The sequence below is a fragment of the Salvelinus namaycush genome, chromosome 29 (assembly GCF_016432855.1).
Source record: "Salvelinus namaycush isolate Seneca chromosome 29, SaNama_1.0, whole genome shotgun sequence".
NCBI lineage: Eukaryota > Metazoa > Chordata > Actinopteri > Salmoniformes > Salmonidae > Salvelinus > Salvelinus namaycush.
This window is the reverse complement of record NC_052335.1, coordinates 28,934,540-28,952,176: the sequence shown is the minus strand read 5'-3', so window position 1 is coordinate 28,952,176 and position 17,637 is coordinate 28,934,540. Positions and strand designations below refer to the sequence as shown.

Genomic DNA, 17,637 nt, shown 5'->3' with positions numbered 1-17,637 from the left:
CAATGGACATTAGACCGGTGGAAAATGTCCTTTGCTGTGGAGTCCAACTTGGAGATTTTTGGTTCCAACCGCCATGTCTTTATGAGATGTAGTGTAGGTGAACAGATGATCTCCGCATGTGTATTTCCATGGAGGAGGAGGTGTTATGGTGTTGGGGTGCTTTGCTGGTGACACTGTGTGTGATTTATTTAGAATTCAAGGCACACTTAACCAGCATGGCTACCACAGCATTCTGTAGTGATATGCCATCCCATCTGGGTTGGGTTTAGTGGGACTATAATTTGTTTTTCAACAGGACAATGACCCAACACACCTCCAGGCTGTGTAAGGTATATTTTACCAAGAAGGAGAGTGATGGAGAGCTGAATCAGATGACCTGGCCTCCACAATCACCTGACCTCAACCCAATTGAGATGGTCTGGGATGAGTTGGACCTCAGAGTGAAGGAAAAGCAGCTAACAAGTGCTCAGCATATGTTGGAACTCCTTCAAGACTGTTAGAAAAGCATTCCAAGTGAAGCTGGTTGAGAGAATGCCAATAGCGTGCAAAGCTGTCATCAAGGCAAAGGGTGACTTTTTGAAGAATCTCAAATATAAATTTGTTTAGATTTTTTTAAACTTTTTTGGTTACTACATGATTCCATATGTGTTATTTCATAGTTTTGAATATTCACTATTATTCTACAATGTAGAAAACAGTAAAAATTCAGAAAAACTCTTGAGTAGGTGTTCTACAACTTTTGACTGGTAGTGTATATATACAGTGCATTCAGAAAGTATTCAGACCCCTTGACTTTTTTCTCATTTTGTTATCTTACAGCCTTATTCTAAAATGTATTAAATAGTTTTTTCCCCTCATCAATCTACACACAACCCCCCCATAATGACGAAGCAAAAACAGGTTTTTAGAAATGTTTGCAATTGTATTTTTTTTTTAAAGAAAGAAATATGACATTTACATAAGAGTTCAGACCCTTTACTCTGTACTTTGTTGAAGCACCTTTGGCAGTGATTACAACCTCAACTCTTCTTGGGTATGACGCTACAAGCTTCGCACACCTGTATTTGGGGAGTTTCTCCCATTCTTATCTGCAGATCCTCTCAAGGTCTGTCAGGTTGAATGGGGAGCATCGCTGCACAGCTATTTTCAGGTCTCTCTAGAGATGTTCGATCGGGTTCAAGTCCGGGCTCTGGCTGGGCCACTCAAGAACATTCAGAGACTTGTCCCGAAGCCACTCCTGCGTTATCTTGGCTGTGTGCTTAGGGAAGGTGAACCTTCGCCCTAGTCGGAGATCCTGAGTGCTCTGGAGCAGGTTTTCATCAAGGATCTCTCTGTACTTTGCTCCGATCATCTTTCCCTCGATCCTGACTAGTTTCCCAGTCTCTGCCACTGAAAACATCCCCACAGCATGATGCTGCCACCAACATGCTTCACCGTAGGGATGGTGCCAGGATTCCTCCAGATGTGACGCTTGGCATTCAGGCCAAAAAGTTCAATCTTGGTTTCATCAGACCAGATAATCTTGTTTCTCATGGTCTGAGAGTCTTTAGGTGCCTTTTGGCAAACTCCATGTGCCCTTTACTGAGGAGTGGATTCGGTCTGGCCACTATACCATAAAGACCTGATTGGTGGAGTGCTGCAGAGATGGTTTTCCTTCTGGAAGCTTCTCCTATCTCCACAGAGGAACTCTGGAACATCTGTCAGAGTGACCATCGGGTTCTTGGTAACCTCCCTGACCAAGGTACTGCTTCCCTGGTTGCTCAGTTTGGCCGGGCGGCCAGCTCTAGGAAGAGACTTGGTGGTTCCAAACGTCTTCCATTTAAGAATGATGGAGGCCACTGTGTTCTTGGGGACCTTCAATGCTGCAGAAATGTTTTGGTACCCTTCCCCAGATCTGTGCCTTGATACAATCATATCTCGGAGCTCTACGGACAATTCCTTCGACCTCATGGCTTGGTTTCTACTCTGACATGCACTGTCAACTGTGGCACCTTATATAGACAGGTGTATCGCTTTCAAATCATGTCCAGTCAATTGAATTTACCACAGGTGGACTCCAATCAAGATGCAGAAACATCTCAAGGATGACCAATGGAAACAGGATACACCTGAGCTCAATTTCGATTATCATAGCAAAGGGTCTGAATACTTATGTAACTAAGGTATTTCTGTTATTCTCTTTGTTGTTATGGGGTATTATGTGTAGATTGATGAGGATTTTTAATTTTTTTATCCATTTTAGAATAAGGCTGTAACGTAACAAAGTGTGGAAAAGGGAAGGGGTCTGAATACTTTCCGAATGCACTGTATATATGTACACTATATACCTTCTCAACAAGGGGAAGATTACCAACAGTTCATCTTAATCCTCAATAATTTATTTTTCCTGTAGCCGCCTTAACCTTCAAAAACCTCCAACGCCACATTTAGCACCACGGTACAGCAGGCCGCCATTTAAAAGCTTGCCATAAAATCCACGCCTCCTATTCCCCACGCTCCCCTACGCCATCCCTCCATCCCCCCTCCGTCACCCCTACTGACCTAAACTGTGATCACATTCATATTTGAGGCCAGACAGCAGCGGAGTGAGTGATGTCCTCATATGTTGAACATCTGTCAGTTAGTTGCGTATGTGTGCCGCATCAACGGTAGCGTCTGTCAGTTAGTTGTCTATGCAGAGCGCGTCAACAGTAGCAGTAGCTCTCTCCGCCATTCAGCCTTGGTTCCATATTCTGCCTCTCCAAGAATCCATCCTATTAAAGTGGCTCTGAATCATTTGAAATGTGAGCTGGGGGAGAATTAGAGGACTCTTGATGAATACTTGGGTGTGGGTTATTCACACACACATGCAAGGGCATACAGTCGTGGCCAAAGGTTTTGAGAATGACACAAATATTAATTTCCACAAAGTTTGCTGCTTCAGTGTCTTTAGATATTTTTGTCAGATGTTACTATGGAATACTGAAGTATAATTACAAGCATTTCATAAGTGTCAAAGGCTTTTATTGACAATTACATGAAGTTGATGCAAAGAGTCAATATTTGCAGTGTTGACCCTTCTTTTTCAAGACCTCTGCAATCCGCCCTGGCATGCTGTCAATTAACTTCTGGGCCACATCCTGACTGATGGCAGCCCATTCTTGCATAATCAATGCTTGGAGTTTGTCAGAATTTGTGGGTCTTTGTTTGTCCGTCTCAATGGGATTAAGGTCTGGGGAGTTTCCTGGCCATGGACCCAAAATATCAATGTTTTGTTCCCCGAGCCACTTAGTTATGACTTGCCTTATGGCAAAGTGCTCCATCATGCTGGAAAAGGCATTGTTCATCACCAAACTGTTCCTGGATGGTTGGGAGAAGTTGCTCTCAGAGGATGTGTTGGTACCATTCTTTATTCATGGCTGTGTTCTTAAGCAAAATTGTGAGTGAGCCCACTCCCTTGGCTGAGAAGCAACCCCACACATGAATGGTCTCAGGATGCTTTACTGTTGGCATGACACAGGACTGATGGTAGCACTCACCTTGTCTTCTCCGGACAAGCTTTTTTCCCCGGATGCCCCAAACAATCGGAAAGGGGATTCATGAGAGACAATGACTTTACCCCAGTCCTCAGCAGTCCAATCCCTGTACCTTTTGCAGAATATCAGCCTGTCCCTGATGTTTTTCCTGGAGAGAAGTGGCTTCTTTGCTGCCCTTCTTGACACCAGGCCATCCTCCAAAAGTCTTCGCCTCACTGTGCATGGAGATGCACTCACACCTACCTGCTGCCATTCCTGAGCAAGCTATGTACTGGTGGTGCCCCGATCCCGCAGCTGAATCAACTTTAGGAGACGGTCCTGGCGCTTGCTGGACTTTCTTGGGCACCCTGAAGCCTTCTTCACAACAATTGAACTGCTCGCCTTGAAGTTCTTGATGATCCGATAAATGGTTGATTTAGGTGCAATCTTACTGGCAGCAATATCCTTGCCTGTGAAGCCCTTTTTGTGCAAAGCAATGATGACGGCACGTGTTTCCTTGCAGGTAACCATGATTGACAGAGGAAGAACAATGATTCCAAGCACCACCATCCTTTTGAAGCTTCCAGTCTGTTATTCAAACCTCAATCAGCATGACAGAGTGATCTCCAGCCTTGTCCTCGTCAACACACACCTGTGTTAACGAGAGAATCACTGACATGATGTCAGCTGGTCCTTTTGTGGCAGGGCTGAAATGCAGTGGAAATGTTTTTGGGGGATTCAGTTCATTTGCATGGCAAAGAGGGACTTTGCAATTAATTGCAATTCATCTGATCACTCTTCATAACATTCTGGAGTATATACAAATTGTGTGTGTGTGTGTGTGTGTGTGTGTGTGTGTGTGTGTGTGTGGTAGCTGCCTAGGCCCTTGTAGTATCATGCTGTGGGATAGGAAGGGAGAGGCGGGGACGCAGCAGTGTCGTGCTGTGGGATAGGAGGGGAGAGGCGGGGACGCAGCAGTGTCGTGCTGGTGGATAGGAAGGGAGAGGCGGGGACGCAGCAGTGTCGTGCTGTTGATAGGAAGGGAGAGGCGGGGACGCAGCAGTGTCGTGCTGGTGGATAGGAGGGGAGAGGCGGGGACGCAGCAGTGTCGTGCTGGTGGATAGGAGGGGAGAGGCGGGGACGCAGCAGTGTCGTGCTGTGGGATAGGAAGGGAGAGGCGGGGACGCAGCAGTGTCGTGCTGGTGGATAGGAGGGGAGAGGCGGGGACGCAGCAGTGTCGTGCTGTGGGATAGGAAGGGAGAGGCGGGGACGCAGCAGTGTCGTGCTGTGGGATAGGAAGGGAGAGGCGGGGACGCAGCAGTGTCGTGCTGTGGGATAGGAAGGGAGAGGCGGGGACGCAGCAGTGTCGTGCTGTGGGATAGGAAGGGAGAGGCGGGGACGCAGCAGTGTCGTGCTGGTGGATAGGAGGGGAGAGGCAGGGACGCAGCAGTGTCGTGCTGTGGGATAGGAGGGGAGAGGCGGGGACGCAGCAGTGTCGTGCTGGTTGATAGGAGGGGAGAGGCGGGGACGCAGCAGTGTCGTGCTGGTTGATAGGAGGGGAGAGGCGGGGACGCAGCAGTGTCGTGCTGTTGATAGGAAGGGAGAGGCAGGGACGCAGCAGTGTCGTGCTGTTGATAGGAAGGGAGAGGCGGGGACGCAGCAGTGTCGTGCTGGTGGATAGGAGGGGAGAGGCGGGGATGCAGCAGTGTCGTGCTGTTGATAGGAGGGGAGAGGCGGGGACGCAGCAGTGTCGTGCTGTGGGATAGGAAGGGAGAGGCGGGGACGCAGCAGTGTCGTGCTGGTGGATAGGAAGGGAGAGGCGGGGACGCAGCAGTGTCGTGCTGGTTGATAGGAAGGGAGAGGCGGGGATGCAGCAGTGTCGTGCTGGTTGATAGGAAGGGAGAGGCGGGGACACAGCAGTGTCGTGCTGGTTGATAGGAGGGGAGAGGCGGGGACGCAGCAGTGTCGTGCTGGTTGATAGGAAGGGAGAGGCGGGGACGCAGCAGTGTCGTGCTGGTTGATAGGAAGGGAGAGGCGGGGACGCAGCAGTGTCGTGCTGGTTGATAGGAAGGGAGAGGCGGGGACGCAGCAGTGTCGTGCTGGTTGATAGGAAGGGAGAGGCGGGGACGCAGCAGTGTCGTGCTGGTTGATAGGAAGGGAGAGGCGGGGACGCAGCAGTGTCGTGCTGGTTGATAGGAAGGGAGAGGCGGGGACGCAGCAGTGTCGTGCTGGTTGATAGGAAGGGAGAGGCGGGGACGCAGCAGTGTCGTGCTGGTTGATAGGAAGGGAGAGGCAGGGACGCAGCAGTGTCGTGCTGGTTGATAGGAAGGGAGAGGCAGGGACGCAGCAGTGTCGTGCTGGTTGATAGGAAGGGAGAGGCGGGGACGCAGCAGTGTCGTGCTGGTTGATAGGAAGGGAGAGGCAGGGACACAGCAGTGTCGTGCTGGTTGATAGGAAGGGAGAGGCGGGGACGCAGCAGTGTCGTGCTGGTTGATAGGAAGGGAGAGGCAGGGACGCAGCAGTGTCGTGCTGGTTGATAGGAAGGGAGAGGCGGGGACGCAGCAGTGTCGTGCTGGTTGATAGGAAGGGAGAGGCGGGGACGCAGCAGTGTCGTGCTGGTTGATAGGAAGGGAGAGGCGGGGACGCAGCAGTGTCGTGCTGGTTGATAGGAAGGGAGAGGCGGGGATGCAGCAGTGTCGTGCTGTTGATAGGAGGGGAGAGGCGGGGATGCAGCAGTGTCGTGCTGGTTGATAGGAAGGGAGAGGCAGGGACACAGCAGTGTCGTGCTGGTTGATAGGAAGGGAGAGGCGGGGATGCAGCAGTGTCGTGCTGGTGGATAGGAAGGGAGAGGCGGGGACGCAGCAGTGTCGTGCTGGTGGATAGGAGGGGAGAGGCGGGGATGCAGCAGTGTCGTGCTGGTGGATAGGAAGGGAGAGGCGGGGATGCAGCAGTGTCGTGCTGGTTGATAGGAAGGGAGAGGCGGGGACGCAGCAGTGTCGTGCTGGTGGATAGGAAGGGAGAGGCGGGGATGCAGCAGTGTCGTGCTGGTTGATAGGAAGGGAGAGGCGGGGACGCAGCAGTGTCGTGCTGGTGGATAGGAAGGGAGAGGCGGGGATGCAGCAGTGTCGTGCTGGTTGATAGGAAGGGAGAGGCGGGGATGCAGCAGTGTCGTGCTGGTGGATAGGAAGGGAGAGGCAGGGACGCAGCAGTGTCGTGCTGGTTGATAGGAAGGGAGAGGCGGGGATGCAGCAGTGTCGTGCTGGTGGATAGGAGGGGAGAGGCAGGGACACAGCAGTGTCGTGCTGGTGGATAGGAGGGGAGAGGCGGGGACACAGCAGTTCTACTCGGGAACTCTGGAGCGATTACTCTTCCTTTGATCACTGAGGCTCCCGCTGTGTCTTAATACTCTGCCGATAATTCCAGCATTCTCCCACTGTCTGCGGATTTGGGGAGTTGTACTCATCTTGGCACATGGATATGGACACGTGCGCACACACACACACACACACACACACACACTCTAACACACTCTCTCTCACTCTATCTCACACCCACACACACACACACACACACACACACACACACACACACACACACACACACACACACACACACACACACACACACACACACACACACTCTCTGGTAATTTATCAGAATCAACGGGAGCCCTGCTACTCCGGAACACCAAGCCCTGTGGCCCTGCTACTCCGGGACACAAAGCCCTGTGGCCCTGCTACTCCGGGACACAAAGCCCTGTGGCCCTGCTACTCCGGGACACAACGCCCTGTGGCCCTGCTACTCTGGGACACAAAGCCCTGTGGACCTGCTACTCTGGAACACAAAGCCCTGTGACCCTGCTACTCCGGAACACAAAGCCCTGTGGCCCTGCTACTCCGGAACACAAAGCCCTGTGGCCCTGCTACTCCGGAACACAAAGCCCTGTGGCCCTGCTACTCCGGGACACAACGCCCTGTGGCCCTGCTACTCCGGGACACAACGCCCTGTGGCCCTACTACTCCGGAACACAAAGCCCTGTGGCCCTGCTACTCCGGAACACAAAGCCCTGTGGCCCTGCTACTCCGGGACACAACGCCCTGTGGCCCTGCTACTCCGGGACACAACGCCCTGTGGCCCTGCTACTCCGGGACACAACGCCCTGTGGCCCTGCTACTCCGGAACACAACGCCCTGTGGCCCTGCTACTCCGAAACACAAAGCCCTGTGGCCCTGCTACTCCGAAACACAACGCCCTGTGGCCCTGCTACTCCGGGACACAACGCCCTGTGGCCCTGCTACTCCGGAACACAACGCCCTGTGGCCCTGCTACTCCGGGACACAACGCCCTGTGGCCCTGCTACTCCGGGACACAAAGCCCTGTGGACCTGCTACTCCGAAACACAACGCCCTGTGGCCCTGCTACTCCGGGACACAACGCCCTGTGGCCCTGCTACTCCGGGACACAACGCCCTGTGGCCCTGCTACTCCGGGACACAACGCCCTGTGGCCCTGCTACTCCGGGACACAACGCCCTGTGGCCCTGCTACTCCGGGACACAAAGCCCTGTGGCCCTGCTACTCCGGAACACAAAGCCCTGTGGCCCTGCTACTCCGGGACACAAAGCCCTGTGGCCCTACTACTCCGGAACACAAAGCCCTGTGTCGCTAACGCCTTGTGGCGTTGTAATGCTAGAGAACGAGATGCTAATTCTGTAGCCTGTCTCCCAGATACTGTGAGGATTAGCAATTAATAGGATAAAGGAGGGGTGTTTCTATGAAAACACCATGGCAGGTTATGCTCATAAGATAAGCAGGCCCACAAGTTGAGCCTTGTTCCAACCATTGCTTGGTAAAACGACACTGTAATGGAAAACTGTAATTTATACGCACATTTTTGGTATTATCAACATTAAAAAACTCTGAAATGTTTTACTGCAGCATACTGTAAATGATGGTCCATTGTGTTAAAATGGCTGTATTTCTAATGGTACTGTAGAATACAGAATACCGTACCATATCTTTGGAACCCAATACACCTTTTAACCATTAGTGGATGCATGGTATTGTTGTTTCTGGTTCATTAACATATTTTGAGGCTATAGTTATTGCACCAATGAGTGAGTGGTTATAGTGCCTTATTAATTTGAAATGTTTAGGGGACAGATTGGAGTGGCAGCAAGTCTTAAACCTTAAATGGTTGAGCATTTTGCCATGTCCTTTGGTCTGTTTTGCCCTGTAGTTTGGAATCCTTTGTCAAGGCCTCTAGAAGTGCAAGTGATATAAAACACCAAACGTTCATTCATATTCTGTAATGTCTAAACACTGCCGACCTGCTTGCACCAGGTTATTGTAATTACAGTAAAATACTATGAAATACTCATTCATCCATTCATTTATTCATTATTTCCGATTACGGTAGCATTGACTTTTTTTACAGTATAATAATTTTACTGTATTGTACTGTGTGTCATTACACTATCATATGTATTTTACAGTAGATGTACTGTAATATTAATATAGAATTTTGCTTGTCACCGAGCCTGTAAATTCATGGTAACCCTTTTACAGTGTAGCCACTGAACATTGTCTAGCCTTTGAATTAAGATGAGATTAAATAAGATCAAATTAGATTCTAATTTTATTGATCGCCATGCAGGAAATGTGTCTGCAATATTAAAACATAGAAGTACAATACCAATACAGCTGAAACAGACACAACAACCATCATTCATTCATTTAACATGCCAATCTGATGCCCTTTTTCTTGAAAAACTAAATCTGATCTTCTAACATTTTTCTAACAAAATCACCATCGCAAAGCATGCTATGTAATATATAAGCACTGAACAATACCTAGTCTTTAAATTAATTAACTTCAAAACGAATTAATTCACTTTGCGGTTTTATTTATTTATATAGTTTCTCAGATCTTCTGTCCTTTTTGTCCCCTCCAGGCTCTCCGTACCGGGACAAGATCACCATAGCGATCCTGCAGCTGCAGGAAGAAGGGAAGTTGCACATGATGAAGGAGAAGTGGTGGAGGGGGAACGGTTGTCCGGAGGATGAGAAAAATAAGGAGGCTAGCGCTCTGGGGGTGCAGAACATCGGGGGTATCTTCATCGTGCTGGCTGCAGGGCTGGTGCTGTCTGTGTTTGTGGCCGTCGGAGAGGTCCTGTACAAGTCCAAACAGAACGCTGAACTGGAGAAGGTGAGGTTTATAGGCTTCGTAGAGCATTATATCACTTTAAACTAATGTACTGTTAAACCAAAGTTTATTTGGAATTTACGGTAACATACTGTAATTTTTTAACAGTAACTGGCTGCCAGTAAGTTACCGTAAAAACATGATTTTCTTTTTACAGTGTAGGTGTCATAGAACATTTATTAAGTCTTGTTAAAAACTGTGCACTGTGCCAGAAAGTATTCAGACCCCTTGACTTATTCCACCTTTTGTTTTGTTACAGCCTGAATTCAAAATGGATTAAATATATTTATTTCTCACCCATCTACACACCCCATAATGACAAAGGGAAAACATATTTTAAGAAATGTAAGCAAATTTATTGAAAATAAAATACGTAAATATCTCATTTACATAAGTATTCACACCCCTAAGTCAATACATGTTACAATCACATTTGGCAGTGACTACAGCTGTGAGTCTTTCTGGGTAAGTCTCTAAGAGCTTTGCACACCTGGATTGTACAATATTTGCGCATTATTATTTTCTAAATTCTTCATGCTCTGTCAAATTGGTTGTTGATCATTGTTAGACAACATTTTCAAGTCTTGCCATAGATTTTCAAGCAGATTTAAGTCAAAACTAAATCGGCCACTCAGGAACATTCACTGTCTTCTTGGTAAGCAACTCCAGTGTAGATTTGTCCTTGTGTTTTAGGTTATTGTCCTGCTGAAAGTTTTTAGGATTTTGCCTGTGCTTAGCTCTGTTCCATTTCTTTTTTATCCTGAAAATATCCCCAGTCTTTAAAAATTACCAGCATACATGATGCAGCCACCGCTATGCTTGAAAATATGGAGAGTGGTACTCAGTAATGTGTTGAATTGAATTTGCCGCAAACATTCAGTACAAAATGTGAATTGCTTTGTTTTGCTGTACAGGATTCCTTCTTTTCACTCTGTCAATTAGGTTAGTATTATGAAGTAACTACAAGGTTGTTGAGCCATCCTCAGTTTTATCCTGTCGCAGCCACTAATCTCTGTAACTGTTTTAAAGTCACAATTAGCCTCAAGGTGAAATCCCTGAGCGGTTTCCTTCCTCTCCGGCAACTGAGTTAGGAAGGACGCCTGTATCTTTGTAGTGACTGGGTGTATTGATACACCATCCAAAGCCTAATTAATAACTTCACCGTGCTCAAAGGGATAATCGGATGCCTTTCTTTGCGAGGCATTGTAAGGCACCTTCCTGGTCTTTATGGTTGAATCTGTATTTGAAATTCACTGCTCGACTGAGGGACCTTACATATAATTGTATGTGTGGGGTACAGAGATGTTAATTAAACACAATTATTGCACACAGAGTGAGTCCATGCAACTTATTATGTGACTTGGTAGGCACATTTTTACTCTTGAAGATGTTTACTTGCCATAACAAAGGGGTTGAATACTTATTCAATAAAGACATTTCAGCTTTTTAGTTTTAATTAATTTGTAAACATTTCAAATAACATAATTCCACCGTGACATTATGGGACATTGTGTGTAGGTCAGTGTCCCATTTTTTTGTGTGCAATTTAATACATTTTAAATTCAGGCTATTACACAACAAAATGTGGAAAAAGTCAAGAGGTGTGAATACTTTCTGAAGCAACTGTAGATGCCTCCAAAACCATGTACAAGCTAAATCATACTGGACTACGTAAAGGTTGATATAAAAGGTATTTCCAGCTGGTTCATAACCCTTTAGAAAATAGCATGGCATTTGCTTGTGAATGAGTTGTGTAGTGTATAGTATAGTGTATAGTATAGTATAGTATAGCGCAGTATAGTATAGTGTGGTAGTACAGTATAGTGTAGTACAGTAGTAGTATAGTATAGTATATCGTGGTGTATAATATAGTGCGGCATAGTGTAGCATAGTATAGTGTAGTAGTATAGTATAGTGTAGCGGTGCGTAGTATAGTATAGTGTAGTATGGTAGTAGTATTGTGTGGTGTGGTGTATTATATAGTGTAGTATAGTGTAGTATAGTATAGTGTAGTAGTATAGTATAGTGAACCGTATAATGTAGTGTAGTAGTATAATACAGTGAAGTAGTATAGTATAGTGTAGTATATGTAGCATAGTATAGTATAGTGTGATATAGTATTCATATGTTGCACCTCCGTCACTCGGTCGCGTCATGCCATTGTTATGAATGTTCTCAAGCCACCCTCTACCCGGCGGCGCCATGTGGTGCGCTGAAGTCTTGATAAGTCCAGTCATTCTGGACGGCAGCTAACGATTGCTTAGTCTAAAGTACACTATAGTGCCTGGAAATATGATGACACTGCTAAAATAATCAAATGTTTAGCAGGAAACAACTTTGACAGCATTATCATGTCATCAAATTTACTTTAGACCAGGTCATGTTGTCATTAGCCAGCAAAGTAAAAAAAAAATAGATAGCATTGCTAACGAGTGTCCTCCCCTCAATCTTAGCTAACTATCTAACGTTGTACTGCATTTAAAGTCAATCTGGCATCAAAATTATTTTAAAAGTTTTTCCTACTAATTATTTGCCTCCTTTTGAATGCATTGTATTTCCAAGCCACTGTAATGCACTTTTGATAAAATCTTCATCAGCGCTCGATGCATTGAGTAGAATGCACAGTTGGGCATTAGTCCAAAACGTTCGAAAAATTATTCTGACAAAACATGCAACCCATGAATAGTATAGTGTAGTGTAGTATACAGTACCGTTCAAACGTTTGACTGGTATTATATATATATATACACACTACCGTTCAAACGTTTGGGGTCACTTACAAATGTCCTTGTTTTTGAAAGAAAAGCACATTTTTTGTCCATTAAAATAACATCAAATTGATCATAAATACAGTGTAGACATTGTTAATGTTGTAAATGACTATTGTAGCTGGAAACAGCAGATTTTTTATGGAATATCTACATAGGCATACAGAGGCCCATTATCAGCAACCATCACTCCTGTGTTCCAATGGCACGTTGTGTTAGCTAATCCAAGTTTATCATTTTAAAAGGCTAATTGATCATCAGAAAACCCTTTTGCAATTATGTTAGCACAGCTGAAAACTGTTGTTCTGGGCAGATTTGCAAAGGCAGAGTTGCAAAGAAAAAGCCAGACTGGCCAATAAAAATAAAAGATTAAGATGGGCAAAAGAACACAGACACTGGACAGAGGAAGTCACCTCTTCTCTGTTGACGTTGGGACTGGTGTCTTGCGGGTGCTATTTAATGAAGCTGCCAGTTGAGGACTTGTGAGGCATCTGTTCCTCAAACTAGACACTCTAATGTACTTGTCCTCTTGTTAGGTTGTACACCGGGGCCTCCCACTCCTCTATCTATTCTGGTTAGAGTCAGTTTGCACTGTTCTGTGAAAGGAGTAGTACACAGCGTTGTACGAGATCTTCAGTTTCTTGGCAATTTCTCGCATGGAATAGCCTTCATTTCCTCAGAACAAGAATAGACTGATGCGTTTCAGAAGAAAGTTAGGTTACGATAGTATAAGGTTATGATGTTATAAGGTTATGATGTCATGAGATTACGATGTTATGATTTTTTAAGGTTATGATGTTATGATGTCATGATGTTATGATGTTATGATGTTATGATGTTATAATGGTTATGATGTTATGATGTCATGATGTTATGATGTTATGATGTTATGATGTTATGATGGTATGAGGTTATGATGTTATAAGGTTATGATGTTATAAGGTTACGATGTTATAAGGTTATGATGTTATAAGGTTACGATGTTATAAGGTTACGATATTATGTCATGAGGTTACGATGTTATGATGTTATGATGTCATGAGGTTACGATGTTATGATGTTATGATGTCATGAGGTTACGATGTTATGAGGTTATAAGGTTATGATGATATAAGGTTACGATGGTATTAGGTTACGATGGTATTAGGTTGCGATGTTATAAGGTTACGATGGTATTAGGTTACGATGTTATAAGGTTGCGAAGTTATGAGGTTACGATGTTATGTTATGAGGTTACGATGATATAAGGTTACGATGTTATAAGGTTACGATGGTATTAGGTTACGATGTTATAAGGTTACGATGGTATTAGGTTACAATGTTATAAGGTTACGATGGTATTAGGTTACGATGTTATAAGGTTACGATGGTATTAGGTTACGATGTTATAAGGTTGCGAAGTTATGAGGTTACGATGTTATGTCATGAGGTTACAATGTTATGAGGTTATGATGATATAAGGTTACGATGGTATTAGGTTACGATGTTATAAGGTTACGATGGTATTAGGTTACGATGTTATAAGGTTACGATGGTATTAGGTTACGATGTTATAAGGTTGCGAAGTTATGAGGTTACGATGTTATGTCATGAGGTTACGATGTTATGTCGTGAGGTTACGATGTTATGATGTTATGAGGTTATGATGTTATGTTATGAGGTTACGATGTTATGAGGTTACGATGTTATGTTATGAGGTTACGATGTTATGTTATGAGGTTACGATGTTATGTTATGAGGTTACGATGTTATGTCATGAGGTTACGATGTTATGATGTTATGAGGTTATGATGTTATGAGGTTATGATGATATAAGGTTACGATGTTATAAGGTTACGATGGTATTAGGTTACGATGTTATAAGGTTGCGAAGTTATGAGGTTACGATGATATGATGTTATGAGGTTACGATGATATAAGGTTACGATGTTATAAGGTTACGATGGTATTAGGTTACGATGTTATAAGGTTACGATGGTATTAGGTTACAATGTTATAAGGTTACGATGGTATTAGGTTACGATGTTATAAGGTTACGATGGTATTAGGTTACGATGTTATAAGGTTACGATGGTATTAGGTTACGATGTTATAAGGTTACGATGGTATTAGGTTACGATGTTATAAGGTTGCGAAGTTATGAGGTTACGATGTTATGTCATGAGGTTACAATGTTATGAGGTTATGATGATATAAGGTTACGATGGTATTAGGTTACGATGTTATAAGGTTACGATGGTATTAGGTTACGATGTTATAAGGTTACGATGGTATTAGGTTACGATGTTATAAGGTTGCGAAGTTATGAGGTTACGATGTTATGTCATGAGGTTACGATGTTATGTCATGAGGTTACGATGTTATGATGTTATGAGGTTATGATGTTATGTTATGAGGTTACGATGTTATGTTATGAGGTTACGATGTTATGTTATGAGGTTACGATGTTATGTTATGAGGTTACAATGTTATAAGAAATGTTATGTCCTCTAGACCACCAAGGTGGTGGTAAAAGCACAGTTTTCTCATGTTTTCTCACCCTCTTTTCTCATGTTCTCGCTCTGTCCTCCACATCCCTCTCCCCTCTTCCCACTCTTGCCATCTATCCTTCCCCTCTCTCCTTGCCAGCTTCCTTTCTCCCCTGTTCACCTTCCTCTTTCCTGTCCTCTAACTATTCACCTCCCTATCCCCGTCCTCTCACTATTCACCTCCCTCATCCCCGTCCTCACTATTCACCTCCCTCTTCCCCGTCCTCTCACTATTCACCTCCCTCTTTCCTGTCCTCTCACTATTCACCTCCCTCATCCCCATCCTCACTATTCACCTCCCTCATCCCCGTCCTCTCACTATTCACCTCCCGCTCCCCCGTCCTCTCACTATTCACCTCCCTCATCCCCGTCCTCACTATTCACCTCCCTCATCCCCATCCTCACTATTCACCTCCCTCATCCCCGTCCTCACTATTCACCTCCCTCTCCCCATCCTTTCACTATTCACCTCCCTCTCCCCGTCCTCTCACTATTCACCTCCCTCTCCCCGTCCTCTCACTATTCACCTCCCTCTCCCCGTCCCCTCACTATTCACCTCCCTCTCCCCGTCCTCTCACTATTCACCTCCCTCTCCCCGTCCTCTCACTATTCACCTCCCGCTCCCCGTCCTCTCACTATTCACCTCCCTCTCCCCGTCCTCTCACTATTCACCTCCCTCTCCCCGTCCTCACTATTCACCTCCCTCTCCCCGTCCTCTCACTATTCACCTCCCTCTCCCCGTCCTCTCACTCACCTCCCTCTCCCCGTCCTCTCACTATTCACCTCCCTCTCCCCGTCCTCTCACTATTCACCTCCCTCTCCCCGTCCTCTCACTATTCACCTCCCGCTCCCCCGTCCTCTCACTATTCACCTCCCTCTCCCCGTCCTCTCACTATTCACCTCCCTCTCCCCGTCCTCTCACTATTCACCTCCCTCTCCCCGTCCTCTCACTATTCACCTCCCTCTTCCCCGTCCTCTCACTATTCACCTCCCTCTCCCCGTCCTCTCACTATTCACCTCCCTCTCCCCGTCCTCTCACTATTCACCTCCCTCTCCCCGTCCTCTCACTATTCACCTCCCGCTCCCCGTCCTCTCACTATTCACCTCCCTCTCCCCGTCCTCACTATTCACCTCCCTCTTCCCCGTCCTCTCACTATTCACCTCCCTCTCCCCGTCCTCTCACTATTCACCTCCCTCTCCCCGTCCTCTCACTATTCACCTCCCTCTCCCCGTCCTCTCACTATTCACCTCCCTCTCCCCGTCCTCACTATTCACCTCCCTCTCCCCGTCCTCTCACTATTCACCTCCCTCTTCCTCATCCTCTCACTATTCACCTCCCTCTTTCTTGTCCTCTCACTATTCACCTCCCTCTCCCCGTCCTCTCACTATTCACCTCCCTCTCCCCGTCCTCTCACTATTCACCTCCCTCTCCCCGTCCTCTCACTATTCACCTCCCTCTCCCCGTCCTCTCACTATTCACCTCCCTCTCCCCGTCCTCTCACTATTCACCTCCCTCTCCCCGTCCTCTCACTATTCACCTCCCTCTCCCCGTCCTCTCACTACTCACCTCCCTCTCCCCGTCCTCTCACTCACCTCCCTCTCCCCGTCCTCTCACTATTCACCTCCCTCTCCCCGTCCTCTCACTATTCACCTCCCTCTCCCCGTCCTCTCACTATTCACCTCCCGCTCCCCCGTCCTCTCACTATTCACCTCCCTCTCCCCGTCCTCTCACTATTCACCTCCCTCTACCCCGTCATCTCGCTACCTCATCTTCTCTCCTCTGCCTCAACCTCTCTACAACGCTCCCCTCCCCTTCTACCCCCATCCTCCTCCTCTCCCTCCCTCTCTTACTATCACCCTCTACCAGGGTAGTCTCAATGTATCAGTGGGTTAGACCATGGTACTGACAAACTCCAGTGTGGGTTTGATTCCTGCATGGACCACATAGACTGATTATGTGTCAGTTAATGTCGCCAGTTCTGTACGTATTTTACCCTCAACCCTCTTCCTCCCTCTCCCCTCCCCTATCCCCCTCTCCAGCGCTCCTTCTGTAGTGTCATGGTGGATGAGTTGCGTGGCTCCCTGAAGTGCCAGCGGCGGCTCAAACAGAAGCCCCAGCCGCCGGTCATTGTCAAGACCGAGGAGGTCATCAACATGCACACGTTGAACGACAGGAGACTGCCGGGCAAGGAGACCATGGCGTGATGGGGGTCAAAAGGTCAAGAGAAGGTCAAAAACACCCGTCAAGGTCAAATACACAGCCAGAGGATCTGGAGGGGTTGAATGAATGTTTACGCAATGTTAACGTAACCCGAAACTATATTGCATTTGCCCCCAGCTTTGGTAGTATGGTAGAGATGTTTCCTGTGGAAATGTAGACTGTCACCTCACTGTGACCGACGCTTTGTGAAAGATACTTTTTGGAGGATTGTGGGGACAAGTTAAAGGATTGTGAGATGGATCTCAATGGGGATTAAAAGGGAAGAACTCAAAATGCAGGTCTGTTGAGACTGTCTTCACAGTCAGTGACTTGACACACACACACAGAAACACACCTGTTCAGAGCATCACACTACACTTTGAGACCATAACATCCCAAGAAATGAGTTGTTGTTTTTCTGTTGATGTCATTAACAATATTGTC

The 17,637-nt window shown here is 46.6% G+C and overlaps 1 protein-coding gene across 1 annotated transcript in view; it reads left to right on the top strand.

Moving 5' to 3' along the window:
- LOC120024238 (glutamate receptor ionotropic, kainate 2-like) overlaps nt 1-17,198 on the top strand; it is a 163,350-nt gene extending 146,152 nt beyond the window's left edge. Inside the window, exons 17-18 of the mRNA XM_038968432.1 lie at nt 9,447-9,700; nt 17,034-17,198. Coding sequence (XP_038824360.1) covers nt 9,447-9,700; nt 17,034-17,198 — 419 coding nt within the window. The remainder of the gene's footprint in view (nt 1-9,446; nt 9,701-17,033) is intronic.
- Nucleotides 17,199-17,637: the final 439 nt, after the last annotated feature.